The sequence below is a fragment of the Bos taurus genome, chromosome 22 (assembly GCF_002263795.3).
Source record: "Bos taurus isolate L1 Dominette 01449 registration number 42190680 breed Hereford chromosome 22, ARS-UCD2.0, whole genome shotgun sequence".
In the NCBI taxonomy this organism is placed as follows: Eukaryota; Metazoa; Chordata; class Mammalia; order Artiodactyla; family Bovidae; genus Bos; species Bos taurus.
The window spans coordinates 10,631,626-10,652,556 of NC_037349.1; the positions used below are offsets into that span (position 1 = coordinate 10,631,626).

General features: G+C 46.1%; 1 protein-coding gene and 1 long non-coding RNA gene across 8 annotated transcripts in view; one reads left to right on the forward strand and one right to left on the reverse strand.

The window, feature by feature from the left end:
• TRANK1 (tetratricopeptide repeat and ankyrin repeat containing 1) overlaps positions 1-20,931 on the forward strand; it is a 98,388-nt gene that overhangs the window by 42,142 nt on the left and 35,315 nt on the right. For all 7 annotated transcript variants that reach the window (XM_024983138.2, XM_002696940.6, XM_059879977.1 and 4 more), the window contains 5 exons: positions 3,535-3,705; positions 11,979-12,140; positions 12,999-13,253; positions 14,911-15,087; positions 15,708-18,611. In XM_024983138.2, coding sequence (XP_024838906.1) covers positions 3,535-3,705; positions 11,979-12,140; positions 12,999-13,253; positions 14,911-15,087; positions 15,708-18,611 — 3,669 coding nt within the window. The remainder of the gene's footprint in view (positions 1-3,534; positions 3,706-11,978; positions 12,141-12,998; positions 13,254-14,910; positions 15,088-15,707; positions 18,612-20,931) is intronic.
• The window catches only part of LOC132343481 (uncharacterized), a 41,599-nt gene that overhangs the window by 19,968 nt on the left and 700 nt on the right, over positions 1-20,931 (reverse strand). The window lies entirely within an intron of this gene.

The window sequence follows — 20,931 nt, forward strand, 5'->3', positions numbered from 1 at the left end:
AGTTAAATAAGCAGAGTGACAACATCAGCCTTGTACTCATTTCCCAATTTTGAATCTGTTGTTTCATGTCTGGTTCTAACTGTTGCTTCTTGACCTGCATACAGGTTTCTCAGGAGGCAAGTCAGGTGGTCTTGTATTACGATCTCTTTAAAGATTTTCCAGTTTGTTGTGATCCAACAGTCAAAGGCTTTAGAGTATTCAGTGAAGCGGAAGTAGATGTTTTTCTGGAATTCCCTTGCTTTTTCTATGATCCAACGAATGTTGGCAATTTGATCTCTGGTTCTTGTGCCTTTTCTAAACCCAGCTTGAACATCTGGAATTTATTGGTTCACATACTGCTAGAGCCTAACTTGAAGGATTTTGAGCATTACCTTGCTAGCATGTAAAATGAGTGCAGTTGTACAGTAGTCTGAACATTCTTTGGCATTACCCTTCTTTGGGATTAGAATGAAAACTGACCTTTTCCAGTCCTGTGGCCACTGCAGAGTTTTCCAAATTTGCTGGCATATTGAGTGTAGCACTTTCACAGCATCATCTTTTAGGATTTGAAATAGCTCAGCTGGAATTCCATCACTTCTACTAGCTTTGTTCGTAGTAATGCTTCCTAAGGCCCACTTGACTTAATACTCCAGGATGTCTGGCTCTAGGTGAGTGATCACACCATCATGATTATCTGGGTCATTAAGATCTTTTTTGTATAGTTCTTCAGTGTATTCTTGCCACCTCTTCTTAATCTCTTCTGCTTCAGTTAGGTCCTTACCATTTCTGTCCTTTATCATATCCATCCTTGTATGAAATGTTCTCTTGATATCGCCAGTTTTCTTGAAGAAATCTCTAGTCTTTCCAATTCTGTTGTTTTCCTCTATTTCTTTGCATTCTTTACTTAATAAGGCTTTCTTATCTCTCTATTCTCTTGAACTCTGTATTCAGTTGGGTGTATCTTTCCCTTTCTCAACTGCCTTTCGCTTCTCTTCTTTTCTCAGCTACTTGTAAAGTCTCCTCAGACAACCACTTTGCCTTCTTGCATTTCTTTTGCTTTGGGATGGTTTTGGTCACTGCCTCCTGTACAATGTTATGAACCTCTGTCCATAGTTCTTCAGGTACTCTGTCTACCAAATCTAACACCTTGAATCTATTCATCAGCTCCACTGTATAATCATAAGAGATTTGACTTAGGTCATACCTGAATGGTCTAGTGGTTTTCCCTACTTTCTTCAATTTAAGCCTGATTTTGCAAAAAGGAGCTCATGATCTGAGCCACAGTCTTGTTTCTGCTGACTGTATAGGGCTTCTCCATCTTTTGTTGCAAAGAATATAATCAATCTGATTTTGGTATTGACCATCTGGTGATGTCCATGTGTAGAGTCATCTCTTGTGTTATCGGAAGAGGGTATTTGCTATGACCAGTGCCTTCTTTTGGCAAAACTCTGTCAGCCTTTGCCCTGTTTCATTTTGTATTCCAGGGCCAAACTTGCCTGTTACTCCAGGTATCTCTTTGACTTCCTACTTTGGCATTCCAATTCTCTATGATGAAAAGGACAGCTTTTTTTGGTGTTAGTTCTAGAAGGTCTTGTAGGTCTTTATAGAACTGTTCAACTTCAGCAGCTTCTTTGGCATTATTGGTTGGGACCTAAACTTGGATTACTGTGATGTTGAATGGTTTGCCTTGGAAACGAACAGAGATCATTCTGTCATTTTTGAGATTGCACCTAAGTACTGCATTTCAGACTCTTGTTGAATATGAGAGTTACTCCATATCTTCAAAGAGATTCATGTCCACAGTAGTAGATACAATGGTCCTCTGAATTAAATTTGCCCATTCCTGTCCATTTTAGTTCACTGATTCCTAAGATAACTGATGTTCACTCTTGCCTGCTCCTGCTTGACCCCTTCCAATTTACCTTGATTCATGGACCTAACATTCCAGGTTCCTATGCAACATTGTTCTTTATAGCATTGGACTTTACTTTCACCACCACGTTTGGGGTGGTGATCTCATCCACAGCCGGGCATCATTTCTGCATTGGTCCAGCCTCTTCATTCTTTCTGGAGCTATTAGTAATTGCCTACCCCACTTCCCTAGTAGCATACTGGACACCTTCTGACCTGGAGGGACTCATCTTCTGGTATCATATCTTTTTGCCTTTTCACACTGCTCACGAGTTTCTTGTGGCAAAAATAGTGGAGTGGTTTGCCATCCCCTCCTCCCGTGAACCACGTTTTGTCAGAACTCTCCACTGTGACCCATACGTCCTGGGCAGCCCTGCACAGAATGGCTCATAGCTTCACTGAGTTATGCAAGACCATTCGCCATGACAGGGCTGTGATCCATGAAGGGGTTGTAGGACCGAGGTCCCTGATTTCTTTCTGGCTGTTGGCCAGAGGCTGCTGTCAGTTTCCACAGACCACACATATTCTTTGTCTAATGGCCTCCTCTGTCTTCAAAGCCAGCAGGAGAGAACTTCTTGTGCATCAGATCCCTCATAGTCTGAATCTCTGTGCTCTTCCATCTCTGACCTCTAGACCTTTGACCTTTAGGGCTCATGTGATCAGACCAGGTTAATCTCCCCATCTTAAGGTCAACTGCTTTGGGAAGTTAAATACATTTCCAGAGTCTCATCACAGCAGAGTTTAGATTAGTATTAAATGGATAACTGGGAGAAGGTGTGTGTATACCAGGGGTTGAGAGTCTCAGGGTCTGAGAATTTTGCCTTTCACAGTGCAATACTTGATAGGTGAGAAGTATGACTTTAAATTTTGCCTTATTTTTGTAAGATGAGCGGCGAGCAGTTGTGACTGGGGAGATGGGAAAGGATAGCATCACAAGCAGGATGTTGTCTGGTGTAGAGGTGCTCTGTCAACGTGGTGAATTGTCAGAAAGCATGTGTTTGGAAGCTGGGAATTAGGCACTGATTCTTGTAACTCTCGGTGCTCACATAAGTCTTCGTACCTCCAGGAATATACCTGGTACATTCTGAAAACAGTTGCATCTGATCACAGAGACCCCTTGATGCTTGGCAAATAAATGTTAAAGCAGCAGATGGAGCCAGCAGCCAGAAGTGGGGTTAATGAAGGTTCAAACAGGGAAGAAAACCCTGATGCAAAAACAATTGCCACTTTCTTCTCCTGTCCCCAGACTGTTTTTTTTTTTTTGGAAGTATGTTCTGTTTCCTCCCTAAGGAATAAAGAAATCTGAAGTCACAGCTTGCTGTCATCCTTACAGCTGTAATTGTTGCCTAGTAACAAGAATCCCCCTCTCCTTGCTTGTTGCCAAGGAGATGGGAGAAAGGTAGAGAGGAGTGCACTTCTGAACCTCTTAAAAGCTATTGTCCTTCCCACTCCACATAGGACTCTGGCTCCGGGGACTCGGCTGGATTGCCCAAGGCCAGCAGTTCAGCTTCTGTAAACAGAGGGACTCTGGTTCCTTTGCCCCAGGCCACTCAGGCTGGGAACCGGGCAGATGTGTGCTCATGGGGACCTCTCCTTATGGAAGAAACCGTGACAACCCCTCCTTCTCACTTTGGCCTGCTCTAGGGCAAACAGAGGATGTACAGATGCTCCTGCGCTTTGGGGCTGACCCCACCCTGGTGGATCGACAGTCCCGGTCTGCTGTGGATGTGCTGAAGAGGAACAAGAACTTCAGAGCCATTGACAAAATCAACAGCCACTTGGAAAAGCTGGCAGCGTGTTCTAAGGACCTCTCAGGTACAGCTTCCAGGGAATTAACTTTTTCGAAGGGGCAAAACTGGTTCTGTGAAATTAGGTACAAATCAGTATATCTTGTCTTAGCACATGAAGATGAAAGTGAGACCTCCCAGTCTTTGGAAAGCTTGCGTGCTTTTTTTGAAAGACAGAATGAGACAACTGTTATTTTAAAAGTGTCTACTACATTCTAGGAACTTGGCCAAGTCTACCCTTGGGCAGTAAGCGTGATTTTTTTTTTTTCCATGCATGCACATAGTAAAAAAGAAAAAAACCAGACAGAACAGGAGATAACAAAAATCAAGCCCACTTCTGAGAAACAACCACAGCCAACAATTAAAAGTACATTTGTAACTCTATTTCTTAATCTGTCCGTTTGGATAGCATCTATGGACTGACTGCTATAAAGATAAAACGCAGCAAGTCAGCCCTTGTTGAATTTTGCCTAGTAAAGTGATTTGTGCCATTTACATCTGTTCCTTAATTCACCTATAGACTGAATTTTCTGTGCTTCACCTATAGACTGATTCTAAAAATTGAAAAAACATTAATTGCCTTTATATGGAAGTATGATTTCTACAACTAGTAGCATATTGCACCCAATGAGAAGAATCATCAAATGCCCTCAAAACTTTGCTCTTGAAATATTATACTCTCTAAGCATCCTAGTTTGATGAAGCATACAAACACATCATTGTCTATGTGTGTGTGTACAGGTGTGTAAGTACACACAAATGATTTTAGGTTTGTTTAGACTTTTATTTAGACTGTAGCCCCAGCACACGTATGCTTTTTTCAGTTCTTGCACTCACATGCAGCACTTGTGACTCATGCTGTCTGTCTAGATTTCTTTCTTGCTCTGCTAAGTACCAACTCCAGTAAGTTTTTCAGTGAGGAGATGTGCATAGTAGACTTATAGGGTTTTTGAAATGTCTTTATTCTGTCCTTAGACTGAGAATTGGTCTGCATTTAGGCCTTGTATTTCATCGATCCTCAGTTGCACTTTCCCCCCACATTTTGCCATCTTTGAATTGGATTGCGTTTCATGATCAGTGATGTGTCACAGTTTAACGGCAGCCTTTTCTGGTGTGTGACAGTCTGTGATCTCTTGGGTTTGTGAAATATGCTGTAAAACCTCGTTCCTCACAACTTTGTATTCTCGCCTCCATTACTGATTGGAAGAAATGTCAGTCTTATTTATTGTCCCTTCTAGAATTTCCTGTCCTTAGAGTTCTGGAATTTCCCTGGACTGTATCTTATTCATTCTTCTTGCTTAGCACCTTATGATCCCTTTTAGTCTAACTTTTTTTAGCTCAGGGAAATGATCTTCTATCACTTCTGTTTCCTTCCACTGTCTCTTTGCCAGCACTTTCACATAGATGAGCTTCTCCTCTGCTTTCCTTAACGCTTTCTATCTCTTTTTCTTTTTTCTTTCCAGATCTTTAACTAGGACTTTAGCTTTTCCTTTTATAATTTAGCTTGTCTATTGCATTTTTAAATTTGAAACTCAGTTTTAATTTCTAAGAACTCTATCTGGTTCTGTTTCTTTTCATTTTTTCCTTTAAAAACTTGTGTGCGTATATATGTATCCCAGCCCCCTTCCTTTAAGAAGCAGGAAAACGCGCCTGCTGCTATCTTTGTTGTTGCTGTTGTTATGCTAGAGTCTGTGGTCATAGAGTGGATAGGATTTCTTGGCTGTTTTATGTTCAGGAGGATCATTTCTTTTTCTGCCATTGATTGAAAACTCCGTGGATCCTGTTAGCAGTTATGGATTCAAGGAGTTCAGTACTTCCTAGGCCTCGTCAGGTATTCAGAAGGGGAATCATCATCAAGTGGATAAAATGAGGACTGAGCATCTTTCAGACGTTGAGATAGAAACCAGTGGGGCTCTGCCGGGTGTGGGCTAACAGGCATCCAGGATTCCTTCACCCAGCCCTCCCTCCCTTTGTTATCCTCCTTTGGATTTTTAAGTGGATCTTCCCTATGTTAGATTCACAAGGAAGGAGAAAAGCACAGGCATGTATTTTTTCGAAGTTTGACATGGCACGGCAGGCAAGCCCTCCTAAGAAAACAAAGAAACGGTCAGAGAAGTGGCGAAACGTAGTCTTTTCCTGTTGCTTTGAGCACATAGAGGCCGTCTAGAAGGGCACCTGTACTACTGGGAAGGGGCCCTGAAAGAGGATGTGACTGTTGGCAGGTCTTAGACACAGAAACATAACTTGAATGGGGGACTGTTTCTATCGTTTTCCCCTGGGTCTGGAAGACTATTTTCCTCTTATCTCCTGGGATTTAATTTCCCCAGGAATGATCAGGCACGCTTTCAGGTGTGGGGAAAAAAATCTTTCAGGTGAAAGGAGGGAGAGCAAAGGTCAGAGGAACTTGGATAAGATGAGTACTAGAGGCCCAGTTCCTCTCTGGGGGCACGAACATCCGTGATGTCTGGACTGTGTCTAAGTCATTTTGGGTGCTTAGGTCATTTTGAATAGGCTGTCTTCCACCTGGCCACACTGGGGTTTGTTTTCCTCACCACCTGAGGGGGAAAACTGACCCCTCCACCCCCAACACATACACACAGACACACACACTCACTCACTCGACATTCAAAAAACTAAGATCATGGCATCCAGTCCCATCACTTCATGGTAAATAGATGGGGAAACAGTGGAAACAGTGACAGACTTTATTTTCTTGGGCTCCAAAGTCACTGCAGATGGTGACTGCAGCCATGAAATTACAAGATGCTTGCTTCTTGGAAGAAAAGCTTTGACAAACCTAGGCAGCATATTAAAAAGCACATTATTTGCCAACAAAGGTCTGTCTAGTCAAAGCTATGGTTTTTCCAGTGGTCATGTATGGATGTGAGAGTTGGACCATAAAGAAGGCTGAGCAGCAAAGATTGATGCTTTTGATCTGTGGTGTTGGAGAAGACTCATGAGAGTCCCTAGTACAGCAAAGAAATCAAACCAGTCAATCCTAAAGGAAATCAGTCCTGAATATTCCTTGGAAGGACTGATGCTGAAGCTGAAACTCTAAAAGTTTGGCCACCTGATGTGAAAGAGCCAGCTCATTGGAAAAGACCATGATGCTGGGAAAGATTGAAGGCAGGAGGAGAAGGGGGCGCGACAGAGGATGAGATGGTTGGATGGCATCACTGACTCAGTGGACATGAGTTTGAGCAAATTCTGGGAGACAGTGAAACACAGGGAAGCCTGGCGTGCTGCAGTCCATGGGGCTGCAAAGAGTCGGACGTGGCTGAGCTGAGCGACTGAGCAACAACAAGAAGCAACTGAAGAACTGAAATTTTATTAACTTTATTTTTATGTAATTAAGTTAGTGGGCCTCTGTATCGGACAGTGTCATTTTAGACTTTAACCCAGAATGGTTTTCTGTGCAGAGTAGTAGTTGAGAAGACAGTGGGAGGGAAGGGCAGAAGGAGGGCCTGGGGCCATGGGAATGAAGGTAGATCTTCATAAAAATGAAGATTATATGGATTTTAATCTCTCCCCATTCACACATTAGTGGGCACAATGGAAGCATTATTTTTAGGAAGAGATGCTACCTAGGGGGTTGGTACCCTTGCTCCTGACCTGAGTTTTAACTTGATGGGTTTTTTAAAAACTTCATTTATTTATTTTTAGGGCTTCCCCTGTAGTTCAGTGGTAAAGAACCCACTTGCCAATGCAGGAGATGTGGGTTTGATCCCTGGGTTGGCAAGATCGCCTGGCAACCCACTCCAGTATTCTTGCTTGGGAAATCCCATGGACAGAGGAACCTGGTGGGCTACAGTCCATGGGGTCACAAATGAGTCCGACACAACTTTGCAACTAAACCACAACAACAGTTTGTTTATTTTTGGCTGTGCTGGGGCTTCGTTGCTGTGCACAAGCCTATCGTGCACTTCTCATTATGGTGACTTCTCTTGCTGCAGAGCACAGGCTCTAGGTGAACGGGCTTCAGGAGGTGGTGAGACCTACGGGCTCGCGGGCTCTAGAGCACAGGCTCAGTAGTTGTGGTGCAGGGGCTTTAGTTGCTCTGAGGAATGTGGAATCTTTCTGGACCAGAGATCGAACCCATGTCCGCTGCATTGGCAGGCAGATTCTTGTCCCCTGTACCACCAGGAAGTCCACTTGATGGTTTCGTTTTTCACATCTGTGGTCCTGAGTAAAGCATCATTAGGACACTAGCTTGTGTGCCCAGATGAACAGCTAGGATATAGGCTAGGATAAAAGATGTTCTCACCTTTGGCTCTTTCTGGCGGTTACTGTGCCCCATTCTGATGAAAATGGAGATGGTTATCTTTGGGTGGCTTTTGCATGTAGGTGAGAAAGCCTGAGAAATATAGGGTCTCGGTGAAGATTTCTGCTGTTCTCTAAATAAGAACTTCCATTAACATGCACGTGAATCCTTTGGGAGCCTTTTAAATGCAGATTTTGATTCAGCAGATTCAGGGCAGGGCCTTTCTCACTAGCTGCGGGGGGAAGGCAAGGCCCACAGGGCAGTAGGGAGGTTGGGGGCGGGGGTGAACCTGAGAGGTCAGGGTTACCTGTCTTTCCCTGCCTCTCATGACAACCACTAGATGGCAGCATGTCCACCTTCTCTAGCAGCTGGACTGCCGTCAGGACCAAGGAGACTGGAGCCTCTATTGTTATTGTTCTCGGTCGGTGGTGATTTTTCCTTTGATTCACTGGTGCAGGGCTTTTCAGAGAATAAATCCAGGCTTCTGAAGCCTTTCTCTCTGGTCCTCCCCGAGGCACCAGCTGCTTTCTGCTCTGTGAAGGTGCCTCTTGCCCAGGACTAAGAGGACTCTGACCTTCTCTGTGTGTTTCCCCCATAGATGGAGCCCGTGATTCAGAGGCCATGGTGTATCAACCTTGAGTCCCTTAGCACCACAAAATGCCCTCTTTTTCAGTAAATGAAGGCATGCGATATTGATGATACTTTTTCTTTATTATAAAATCAATAGATTCTTTTTTAAAAAAAGAAAATATTCTTCATAAACCCACCTACCTGGAAACATTAATATAGTTGTGATTTGGTCATTTACTCTTATTCCATGCATTTACAGTTATATATTTTAATTTTCTTTTATAAAAATGGGATGGCTACATAAATTTCACTTGATAAAGTGTTTGTAATAAAGCTTGTCAGTTTCATCTTTTTTTACCTCGAAAGGAAGATTTCATACAAAAGCAAAATCTCCTTTTGAAATGATATATTTCTGTTTTTTAACAAGAAGAATCTGCCTATAATGCAGGAGACATAGAAGATGTGGGTTTGATCCCTGGGTCAGGAAGATCCTCTGGAGGAGGAAATGGCACCCACTCCATTGTTCTTCCCTGGAAAATCCCATGGACAGAAGAGCCTAATGGGCTACAATCTATATGGTCACAAAGAGTCAGACACACCCGAGCAACTAACACACACAACAAGAACTATTACAGCTGAGCACTACTGCAGCTTTAAACGATCTCTTTTAATTTTAATTTTAAATTTTGAATCTGCTTGTATATATCTATTAAATATGACCATTGTAGAAAATTTGTAAAAATATCATTTTGTATAAACACAGAGGGACTTCCCTTCGGCCAGTGGTTAGGATTCCACACTTACATTGCAGGGGCACAGGTTCGATCCCTAGTCGGGGAACTAAGATCCCACATGTCTTGGGAAGCAGCCAAAAAAGAGAAAAATAAATACATTTTTTAAATAAATAAAAATAAAAACAAAACTTTATTGTAATTACACTTTGGCATATTTTTTATCTAGTCTTTGGGTTGTTCATTACTTACATAGTCATCTTTCTAAAAAACCTGTGATTATAATGTATGAATAACCTTATAACCCAAAGTTTCTTCTCTCTCTTAAGCTTATAGAAAATTTAGGAAAAAGCAGACAGGTTCAGAGTAATAAATCACGTGTACCTACCCAGAGATGCCGACCCACAGCTACTACTGTCTGTTTCAGCACATTTCCTTTGATGCTTTTCTGTGTTGCTGATATCACTCTCTAGTTTCTTGCCTGATTTCTGTACCTTTCTCTGGTCTATAACCACCTTCTTAATTATTCTGAACCACACAGCCACCCATTATTATACAACTGCATCTAACTGTCTCTACTGTCAAGCTTGGTAATCTTTCTGTTCAGTTTCAAATGATTTTATACTAAACTAACTGCCCCCCCGAAGAATGATGCCGTGAGGCAGGAGGCAGGGGACACGTGGCCAGGTTTCCACCTGCTTGGTGGAGAAGGAAGTTCCTCCTTTAGCAAGGGTTCTATTCCTGTATTGTGCATTATCACTGTTTTTGTGTCTTCAGAGGCATTCTAGGATGAAGGTGGGATGCCAGGCCCAGGGGTTTTGTTCAGTCACTCTTACACTACACAGTTCATGTTCTCTGCCTCAGAGCCGGCTGCTAGCTTAGGTGATGTGGGTCTTCCTGTGCCAAGGGTTTCCACTTCCTTTTCTCTAGAGGTTAGTGCTAGAGTGGTCTTGCTTCTGTCTGGCACCGGAAAGTCTCTTGATTAGAAGGCAGTGGGGGCTTGCCCGGGAAGTTGGTGTGTGTGTGTGTGTGTTTCTGGCTCTCTGACCCAGTCTTTTGAAAGGCGAGCCAGGTGTGTATCAGAAGGCACAGCAGGTGACGTCGGAGCTCTGCTTGGGTCCCCTGGGTCCCTTCCCACTGTTGTGTGCTCCCTGATGTGCCTTCACTTTGCAGAGCCCACACCTAAGGCTCGTTCTCAAAGAGAACAACCTAAGGGCTTATGGAGCCTGCTTTGCTCAGGCTCCTTCAAACCAGAAGTGCATGGGAATTTATAGCCTCTAGGGCTTCCCTGATAGCTCAGTTGGTGAAGAATCCACCTGCAATGCAGGAGACCCCAGTTCGATTCCTAGGTCGGGAAGATCCGTTGGAGAAGGGATAGGCTACCGACTCCAGTATTCTTGGGCTTCCTTTGTGGCTCAGCTGGTAAAGAATCCGCCTGCGATGCAGGAGACCTGGGTTCGATCTCTGGGTTGGGAAGATCCCCTGGAGAAGGGAAAGGCACTCCAGTATTCTGGCCTGGAGAATTCCATGGACTGTATAGTCTATGGGTTCACAAATAGTTGGACACAACCGAGCGACTTTCACTCACTCACTCAAGGCAGGCTGTGGACAGTGACAGACAGAGGTGAGAATCTGAAAGCCCATTCCCCTTGCCTTGCCAGCGCAGCTCTGAGTGAGTCACTCCAGATCCCCCAGGGGACCGTGGGGCTGACAGCCTGCCTGCTTCCTCCCCAGCCCTTACCTGTTCCCCCACCCTCACTGGTCTCTTCTTTCTTGAACTATTTGCACACAGATCTTTGGCTTGGGGTCTGCTGTGGGAGACCTGACTGCTGATGGGATGCTTTTATTTTTCCATCTCCTTTAAAGTGTCCCTGCTTCTGTTAGAACATGACATTGAACATGCATTCACCTCTTCACCACATGATAGTACTTAAGCCAGGTGTGAAAAGCCCACATCCGGTTGATCTGTTTAGTAAGATTCCATGTTAACCAGAAGGGCTTTTTGAGTGTATAATCTGATACCAAATAAAGCATTTGCCCCTTTTCAGACTTCCTTTATTGGATGATTTCTAATCATAACTACTTTCTCAGTAAATTGAACCGAGCGGTTAGTGTCTTCCCTCTTGGCTAGAGAGCTGGCTCCTTACTCTTGGCTTTTTCCACTTGCCAATTAGATGTGTGGGTGGCTGGTGTGTAGTTAGATGTTGCTGCTGCAGTAAGCTACCCTCCTACTGTTATATCCTTGAACTGTTGTATCACTTATCCATTGCTACTTAACAAACAGCCCTCAAACCTAGTGATTTAAAGCAACAAACACTTCTTTAGTTCATGATCCTGCAGCTCAGCCACTGAGGCTTGGCTATTCTCATAGCTGTAACAGAACTTCTTCAAGTGTCTGCCTCTTGCTGATCTTGACTGGGCTCTTTCATATCTGTGGGGCCTCAGTTTGGACCACTGGGTTGATTCATCTTTGTTTTATGATGAGTCTTATCTAGCCTGGACCTGAATAGAACTAAACAAGGCTTCTTGAGGCTCAGGCTCAGAACTGGCACAAAACTCACAATCACTACATTCTCCTTGTCATAGCAGGTCATGAAGCTAGGCTAGAGTGGTGGAAGGGGAGAACAGGTGCTCTGCAGTTGCCTGGCTACATGGAGGGGTGGAGAGGTGTGATTGTCTTTGCAATCTATGCCTGTGTGATCTCTGCAGTCACAAGAAGCATCTGGGGGTGTTTTGCAGAACTGAGCACTGGTGAGGGACCAGCTAACGAGGGGGACATTTTCCAGAAAGTCTGCGAGCAACTGGTGACATATATGAACTCAGGAAGTCACTTGTTGCAGAAAAACTTTATGAAGCAAGAAGTGGTTCAGAAGTTCTTGCGCATCCTTTCTTCTTTGCAAGGTAAGGTTTCTGACAACCTTCAATTGTGTTCAAAGATGCTCTAGGCACCTTAATACTCTTTTTTACTGTCCTGTTTAAGAAGTGATTAAAAAATAAATGTCATGATCTACACGGAGAACATTCAAACAACACAGAACATTCTCCAGTGAAAAGTGGATCATCCACCCCTTGAACTTATGTCTTTAAATCTCATCCCTAGGGCAACCTCTGTTATTGGTTTCTCATGCATCCTCCTGGAATTTGCATATATGATCCATTTACATTTTTTATTTCATTTTTTTTAAACTTTAAAATTATTTAAATGAGTGTTTAAACAATTAAACATTTATTTGTTTGTGCTGAATTTTCTTTGCTGAACTCAGGCTTTCTCTAGGTGGGGTAAGCAGGGGCTACTCTCTAGTTGGGGTGCACAGCCTTTTTCTTGTGGAGGCTTCTCTTGTGGAACACAATTCTTGGTGCGAGGGCTCAGTAGTTGTAGCAGATGGGCTTAGTTGCCCCATGGCAACATGTGGGTCTTCCTGAACCAGGGATCGAACCCATGTCTCCTGCATTGGCAGATGGACTCTCAACCACCAGACCACCAGGGAAGTCCCTATCCTTTTTAAAATACCACAGATGTTTCTCTTTTCTGTTGGCTAAGACTGTATATTCCTTAGGTATTTCCAACCTTCTCAAGCTCACTGGCGAGTGCTGTCACTGAGGCTCACCTGTGATTGAGTAGCATGGCCGAAATAACTAAGTACTGTTTATGGTCTCCTGTAACTTGGGGCAGTGATGTCCCTCTGTTTAGGGTTGTGGCTGGGGACAGAAATCACAGGAACCTATTTTTGGAGTGTGATGTGTTCTTGTTTTTGAAAGAAATCCCTCCTGATCTGGTCTATGACATTGACCGTGACTGTGCCAACACCTTCCTCAAGTTTTTACTGGAAAAACAGAAATGGCCCGAAGTGCTTTTGCTGCTGACCCGAAAGGTGAGCGGGCAGCCGCCGCTCGGGGACTGTCTCATCAAAGACTGCGACCTCTCGACCCTCGACCTCTGTGCCATCCTCCCCCACCTCAAGGCCTGGGACCAGAGGAGGACCCTGCTCCTGGACTGCCTGATAGACCATGGAGGTGAGTCCCAGATGCTGAGTCAGCATCGGGGTCAAGCCCGGGGAGTCCAGGTGCCGCAGGTTACGGCGCTTTCACTTGATTTCAGAGACTCCTTTGTAATTTTGAAAAAGTGTATTTATTTTTTGGCCTTGCCGTGGGACATTCCCTGACCAGGGATCAAACCCACAGCCCTTGCATTGGGCGCATGGAGTCTTAACTCCTGGACCAGCAGGGAAGTCCCTTGGATTCTCCTTCCGCCTCATTCTCTTTCTCCTCCATATCTTCTCACTGGAAGCAGTGATCAGGTGAAGGCACTTTTGTGAATTCTTCCCTTCCCTTTGTGTTTTGTGTGAGAAACGTCAGGATTGTGGAGGGGCGTCAGCCCTGGTGCAGCCACAGTAGTCGTTTCCTCCTGACCTTCGGCTGGACCAGTCCTTGCACTTGATACGCTGTGTGGGTCCTAGTCAAACTCTGCGGTGTTCTTTTCCCATCCATGATTGGGATCTGTGATGCTTGTTTTTAAAGAAACGGCCAGATAATGGGTGGGTGGGAACATCTGCCGCTTTCATCAGCACAGTCACACTTGGCTGGGTGTGTGTCTGGAGCATGCAGACGGCTTGCTGGATCCGGTTTTATTTAAAGCTAATCTGGAAACACCAGCCTCCTCTCCCTACACCCCCACCCCTCCAAAACCCCTTCCTAAGGCCACTACGAACTGGCCTCCATCTCCTCATTTGTAAAACGGGAGTGACAGTAGTCCCTCTTTCTCAGGGCTGTTTTGAATATTCAGTGTGTTCATGGATGCAGGATCTGGGCAGAGTGCCTTGGCTGCATGGTTCTCCACCCGCCTTGCAGGTTAAGGGAAATCACCTTCAGAGGGAGTGATGCCACACTGGTCCCAGCTCCCAGCCTTACAAAGCTTTCCAGTGTTGGCCTTACCCACGGGTCTCAGGAGATAGATGGAAGGTTGCATATTAATGTCTTCAAACCCATTCCTGACATGGACTCTTACTATCTTTGACCAAAAACCGTGGCAGTTGTGGAATTCCTGTTTTGTTCCTGATGAAGCAAACTCTTATCGAAGGCCTCCCTGGGGTCAGGTGCCAGGGCCCAAGGATGCAGAGTGAATTCATGGCTGCCAGCAAGCAGCAGTGCAAGAAGGCTGCAGGTCCAAAGAGGGTGGAGGTTGGGGAGCCTGCAGTGCAGAGGGGAAACGTAGACTGAGCTAAAAAGAAAGTGGTCTGCACGTGGGGACATGTCAGGGAATATGATCAATGAGGGCCAACGGGCATTCTCGGGGAAAAGCTTCATAGAAGCAGAGGAAGTGGGAAGCTTGCTCACGTCCTGGCCACTGAGTGTGTGTCATGGAGAGGGTTGGACAGACACCGGGAGTTCAGTCGCTCACACCGTCCCTACTCCTGGGCAGTGCTGGTGATGGTCCTGCTGCAGTGTGGGAGAGGGAGCTGGAGAGATGGGAAAGGAGACGAGGCCCAGGGACAGGACACGTGGAGGGGGCAAGCTTTCCCCCCAGGGCACTGGGAAGCCCTTGCCTCCCAGAAAGGGCGGTGGCAGGAGGGCCTTGGAAGTGGGGTCAGCACCCTTTCTTGCTTTAGGCTAAAGGGCAGAAATGGTCCCACCCCTGGGACGTGGCTCACTGTATCCTCTCTGCCTCCCCCAGCCTTGCTGGAGGGTCTCCAGAGCAGCCAGGAGACGCCGCTTGCTGTGTGCATGAAGCATGAGGACTTCGACATGGCCTTCGTCCTCTTGACCAAGGGTGCAGACCCCCGAAATATTTCTCTCACGGAAGGTGACACTCCCTTGCATGCTGCGCTCCACATCTTTCTAGATATCAAAGGTAGGCTTCATTCTGTCAGCAGTCTTTTTCTTGAGGACGAAACTGGGTATTAGAAAGGATGCTGTGGTCTTTGGTCTTTCCTACTGGGAAAGCCAGCGGTCTGGAAAAGGCCTATTTCTTGGCCAAGCCCCTATCTCTTGGCCCCTCACCCATAGCTCAATGGGAAGGAGTGACCATCACTGTGAGTGGTCAGAGTGGGCTGATGAAGAAAATTCTTATGTTCCAAAGTCGGCCATCCATAGCTGCACATACTTTTCATTTATTTACATAATTTCAAGGGTCCTGACATAAAAGATCTTATTGGAATATTAAGATGATTTCTGGGTTTTTCTGCCTTGGCACTACCGACAGTTGGGCAGGATAATTCATTGTTTTGGGGCTGTGCCGTGCATTTGTGAGATGTCCACCCACTAGATGCCAGAAGCACCTCCTAAACTGTGACAATCAAAAGTGTCTCCAGACATAGCCACATGTCCATTGGGGAGCAAATTGCCCCCAGTTGAGAACCACTGGGTTATGAAATGCTTGGGGAAGCTCTGTGTTCTAAGGCCCTTCCCCGGCTGGCATCTCTGCTCCCCAGAATAGCTGTCTAGTGCTCACAGGGTTTTTGTGTCTTTCAGCTGACATCGGTTTTAACTTCCTCAGCCACCTGCTGGATCTGTTCTGGTCCAAGCCAGAGGAGTTTTCCTACCTCAACCCCAACATGCAGGACGGCAGCGGGAACACATTGATGCATATCCTTTTCCAGAAAGGCATGCTCAAACGCACGGGAAAGCTGGTAGGTCTGCTGGCGAAGTTTGACATCAACCTCAACCTGAAGAACAAGGAAGGCAAAGACGCGCGGTACCGCGTGAAGAAGAACGACCCACTGCTCTTGGCCTGGAACAAAGCCCTGATGGAGACCAGGCGCCGGGGCCGGCAGGACGCCGCCGCCCACCCTGGGAAGCCCCCACGCCCGGCGGCCCCTGCTCACACTGCTCAGGTCAAGGGATCCTCCAAGCTGCTGCCGGGTGCTGTGCGAGCCCCACCCAAAGAAGCCAGGGTCCCTGACAGCTGGGAGACCCTCCCTGATGCCCAGGCCCCGAGGCTGGAGCCTGAGGCTGCCAGGCCCTGCTCCCAGAGAGACTGCCTCGTGCAGGACATCACGGCTTTGATTCAGCAGCTGGAATTGAATTCATCCCTCCCAGAAGACTGTCCTCAGGGCCCCGAGACTCTGGAGACAGGAGCTGGCACCGAAGGAGAGAAAGAAGAGCTGCAGGGTGCCCCGGGGGCGGGGGGCTCTGACTGCAGCGGGAACAACCCCGGGGCCCTGGAGGCTGCAGAGGGACATGTGCAGGCAGGCCTCTCGGCCGCACAGCTCCTTCCTGAGGGTAGCAGGGGGACAGAGGGCAGCGACGACCAGGATGACTGGAGCGTGTCAGAGATGGACATCTGCCTCCTGGACTTTGAGAACATGACGTGGGAGATCGAGTGCACTTCAGAAATGCTGAAGAAGCTGTCCAGCAAGGTCATGTCCAAGGTCATGAAGAAGAAAATCATCCTGGCCATCCAGAAGCTGGGCAATGGTGAGTGGACCCCGGGCCTGCGGAAGCGGCTGAGGAACCTGAAAGGAAGCATCCAGCTCTTCGAGGCCAAGCTGGACAAGGCGGCCCGGATGCTGTGGGAGCTGGCGATTGACTTCTCCCCGCGGTGCAGCGAGAACCCCGAGAAGATCATAGCCGCAGAGCGCAGCATGCACCCCACCGAGAAGTCCGGGCGGGTCTACACGGAAATCATACGGATCTGGGACATCGTCTTAGATCACAACAAACTGTCCTACTCCATCCAGGCCATCTGCAGCGCCTACAACCGGGGCTTGTCCTGCATCCTGCGCAAGAAGCTTAAGGGCATCAACAAGGGCCCAGTGTCCGCCAACATGAAAATCCAAAAGTGGATCCCCCGCTGCTACGTGGAGGACACGGAGGCCGAGAAGGGCGGGGCCCGCGCCGAGCCCGAGTACTTCCCCCCAGCCAGCGCGGTGGAGACAGAATATAACATCATGAAGTTCCACAGCTTCAGCACCAACATGGCCTCCAACATCCTCAATGACACCACGGCCACGGTGGAGTACCCGTTCCGGGTGGGCGAGCTCGAGTACGCGGTGATCGGCCTCAACCCCAGGCCGCTGGAACCCATTATCCTCATTGGGCGCAGCGGCACAGGCAAGACCACCTGCTGCCTGTACAGGCTGTGGAAGAAATTCCACGGCTACTGGGAGAAAGCCCAGCAGGCGGGGAGCCCGCTGCTGGCAAAGCAGATCTGGCTGAAGCGAAGGTTGGAACTGGAACCCAGAAAGGAGGGTCAGGGTGGGGAAGAAGAAGAGGAGGAGGAGGAAGAAGGGGAGGAGGAGGAGGAGGAAGGATCCGTGGAGGTGGGAACAGTGGGCTGCCTAGAGGAGGAGCAGGAGAGTGAAGCTTGTGCAGAGGGAGCCGGTGGGGAGCCAGGAGGGCCCGGCCAAGGGGAGGAAGAACCCGCCCCACAAGAGCCCCCCCAGTTGGAGCACTTACATCAGATCTTCGTGACCAAGAACCACGTCCTGTGCCAGGAGGTGCAGAGGAATTTCGTGGAGCTTTCCAAGTCTACCAAGGCCACCAGTCACTACAAACCGCTGGAACCCAATGTTCACAAGCTCCAGGACCTCAGGGATGAGAACTTCCCTCTGTTTGTCACCTCCAAGCAGCTGCTCCTCCTGCTCGATGCTTCTCTGCCCAAACCGTTTTTTCTGAGAAACGAAGATGGCAGCTTGAAAAGATCCATCGTAGGATGGTCCACTCAGGAAGAGTTGACCATCACCAACTGGCAGGAGGAGGAGGAGGAGGCTGAGGCTGATGGGGACTACAGCGAGGAGGAAAAAACTGTGGAAACGCGCCCGAGCGACAGCGACCCCCGGGTGTATGTGACATTTGAGGTGTTTGTCAATGAGATATGGCCCAAAATGATCAAAGGGAAAACCTCCTACAACCCTGCCCTGATCTGGAAAGAAATAAAATCTTTTCTGAAGGGGTCTTTTGAGGCCCTCAGCTGCCCCGGGGGGAGACTCACGGAAGAAGCATACAAGCAATTAGGGCGGAAGCGGTGCCCCAATTTCAAGGAAGACCGGAGCGAGATCTATGGGCTGTTCTGCCTGTATCAGCAGATTAGGTCTCACAAAGGGTACTTTGACGATGAGGATGTTCTGTACAACCTGTCCCGGAGGCTGTCGAAGCTCAAGGTGCTCCCGTGGTCCATCCACGAGCTCTATGGTGATGAGATCCAGGACTTCACCCAAGCCGAGCTGGCGCTGCTGATGAAATGCATCAACGACCCCAACGCCATGTTCCTCACGGGGGACACGGCCCAGAGCATCATGAAGGGCGTGGCCTTCCGCTTCAGCGATCTGCGCTCCCTGTTCCACTACGCCAGCAGGAACGCTGTGGACAAGCAGTGCGCAGTGCGCAAGCCCAAGAAGATCCACCAGCTGTACCAGAACTACAGGTCCCACTCCGGTATGTCCAGGCCTTGGGCTTGCCTTATGGGGGAGGTGCTTGGCACTGACCTTGGGCTGGTTTTAAAGCTGTGACTTAGTTTTGTTGGGCTCTTGTAGCTGAGCCAAGTACAGTATTTTGGCATTTGTTAGTAACTACCCTCATGAACAAGAGATCTTAGGATTTTTGCCACTGCTCATTTTTTTTTCTGTCTCTTTTATGGGGTGGTGTGGCATGTGGCTTGTGGGATCTTAGTTCCCAGACCAGGAATTGAACTGAGCCCTCCACCCTGAGAGCAGGGAGTCCTAACCACTGGACCGCCAGGGAATCCCCCCTTTTTTCTTTTTTTTTAATGATATAGATGTTAGTTTCAGGTATCTAGCAAAGTGATTCAGTTATATAAAATTTTTCAGATTCTTTTCCCTTACAGATTATTACAAGATATTGAGCAGAGTTCCCTGTGCCTATACAGTATGTCCTTGTTGGTTATCTATTTTATGTATAGTAGTGTGTATATGTTAATCCCAATCTCCTAATTTATTTTCCCTGCTTTCCCCCTTTAGTAACCATAAATTAAGTAAATAACACTACTCATTCTTAGGTTGATGATTTAAGCTGTGGTTGAATGGAAATAAACCTCTAAGTAATAACAGTTTAAAGCGTTGGCCATGATGTGGAAACATTTCAGGGGAACATGTAAACAACTGCTTGAGAACTTTGTTAAAGCACTTTGGAAGCACACGCTTCTGTACTGTAAAATGATACACGAATTACAAGTCATTAATCCTGAAAGTAGCTTTTCTTTCAGAAGAAGCAAGAAAAGTAGGGTGGTAGGAGGTAGTGGGAGATAATGCTAACTCAGGTGATTTTAATTTGTGCTTCACATGTTCCTCTTCACTGTGCCAGGCATGATGCCAAGCAGTTTGCATAGAGTATCTGTTTTTTTTTTTTTTTCTTTTGCTGTTCTATGTGGCTTGTGGAATCTCAGTTCTCTGACAAGGGATTGAGCCTGGGCCGTGGTGATGTAAGTCCAGAATCCTAACCACTAGACCACCAGGGGAACTCCCATGGGTATCTGTTGTTAATCCTCACAACAACCTTATAAAGAAGGCATGTTTTCCATTTTACAAAGGAGGTAACTGAGGCACAGAGAATACTTCCTATGTGGTTTTTAGATTCCTCACCAACTCACCATCTATGTTCTCCATCTGACCATGGACAACATAGAGTATTATTTTACATGTTTGAACATTTTGTTTAATGGACTCATGTCAGACATACCTTTTTACAACTTTGTTTTTTTTGCTTATAACAATGTTTTTGGGATTTCTGCATGTTAATACCATGGAGCTGCAGTTCATGCATTTCTCAGTGCTGTTAGTACCTAGTTTATGACTGTTCCACATCTTGTTTTCCACGTTCCAGACAAAATTATTCTTCTTTTATCCTTCAGCAAAAGTATTTTCATTTTTTATACCTTATTGACAACACATCTCCTACTTGCTTTACATCCTGAAATGCTTCCCTTATCATTTTTACATATTAGAGTTTTTAACTTTTAAAAGATGATAGTAAAACCAAGAAACAAGTAAATGAACTATTATATCAGCATTTTCTGATTTGCAAACTTAACATATTCCATAATCTCTAAAAACATACATTTTTCTCACAGCACATTTTCTCTTTACTGTGGCACAGGATAAGTGTTTAATGAACCCAAATATCTTTTGAAGTTCTACTAATTAATCCAAGGCTGAAATCGCAGGGAATGAGCTCTTATTTCAAGGACTTGATAAGAGTTAACTTCAAGCTTTCTTCTAGGTATATTTTTATTCTCTTGGGGTCAGAATTCTGAAAACAGCATTTTATGAAGCCACCTTTCTCTAACTGAATATTGCAAAAAGAACCAGTTTTAGATTTTCAAAAGGGTTTCATCTTAACCAATTTTCTCTGGAGTGTGAAGAATGCCATTGGCCCCACAGTGTTTAAAAAAAAAAAAATTATCTTTCTTTTTTTTTCTTAGAGGTTCATAGCTAAATTTTTCTTAATGAATTGAACCTGAATTTCCAATTTTACAAAAGGCAGCAAGAATACCAATCACACAAATGGAATATAAATATGTGTGAGTGTGTATATATATATATATACACTCACACATCAGAAGACAGAACGGTCACAGATCCACTGAGAAGATGACCCATATGGAGTCCCAAACAAACACCTCCCCAACATGAATGGTCCTCAGTGGTTGACACATATCAGAACCAAATGACACTCACTGCTCACAAAGGGTCCTCAATATTAGACATAGGTCAGAACCAAGTGGCAAAAATGCCCAAAT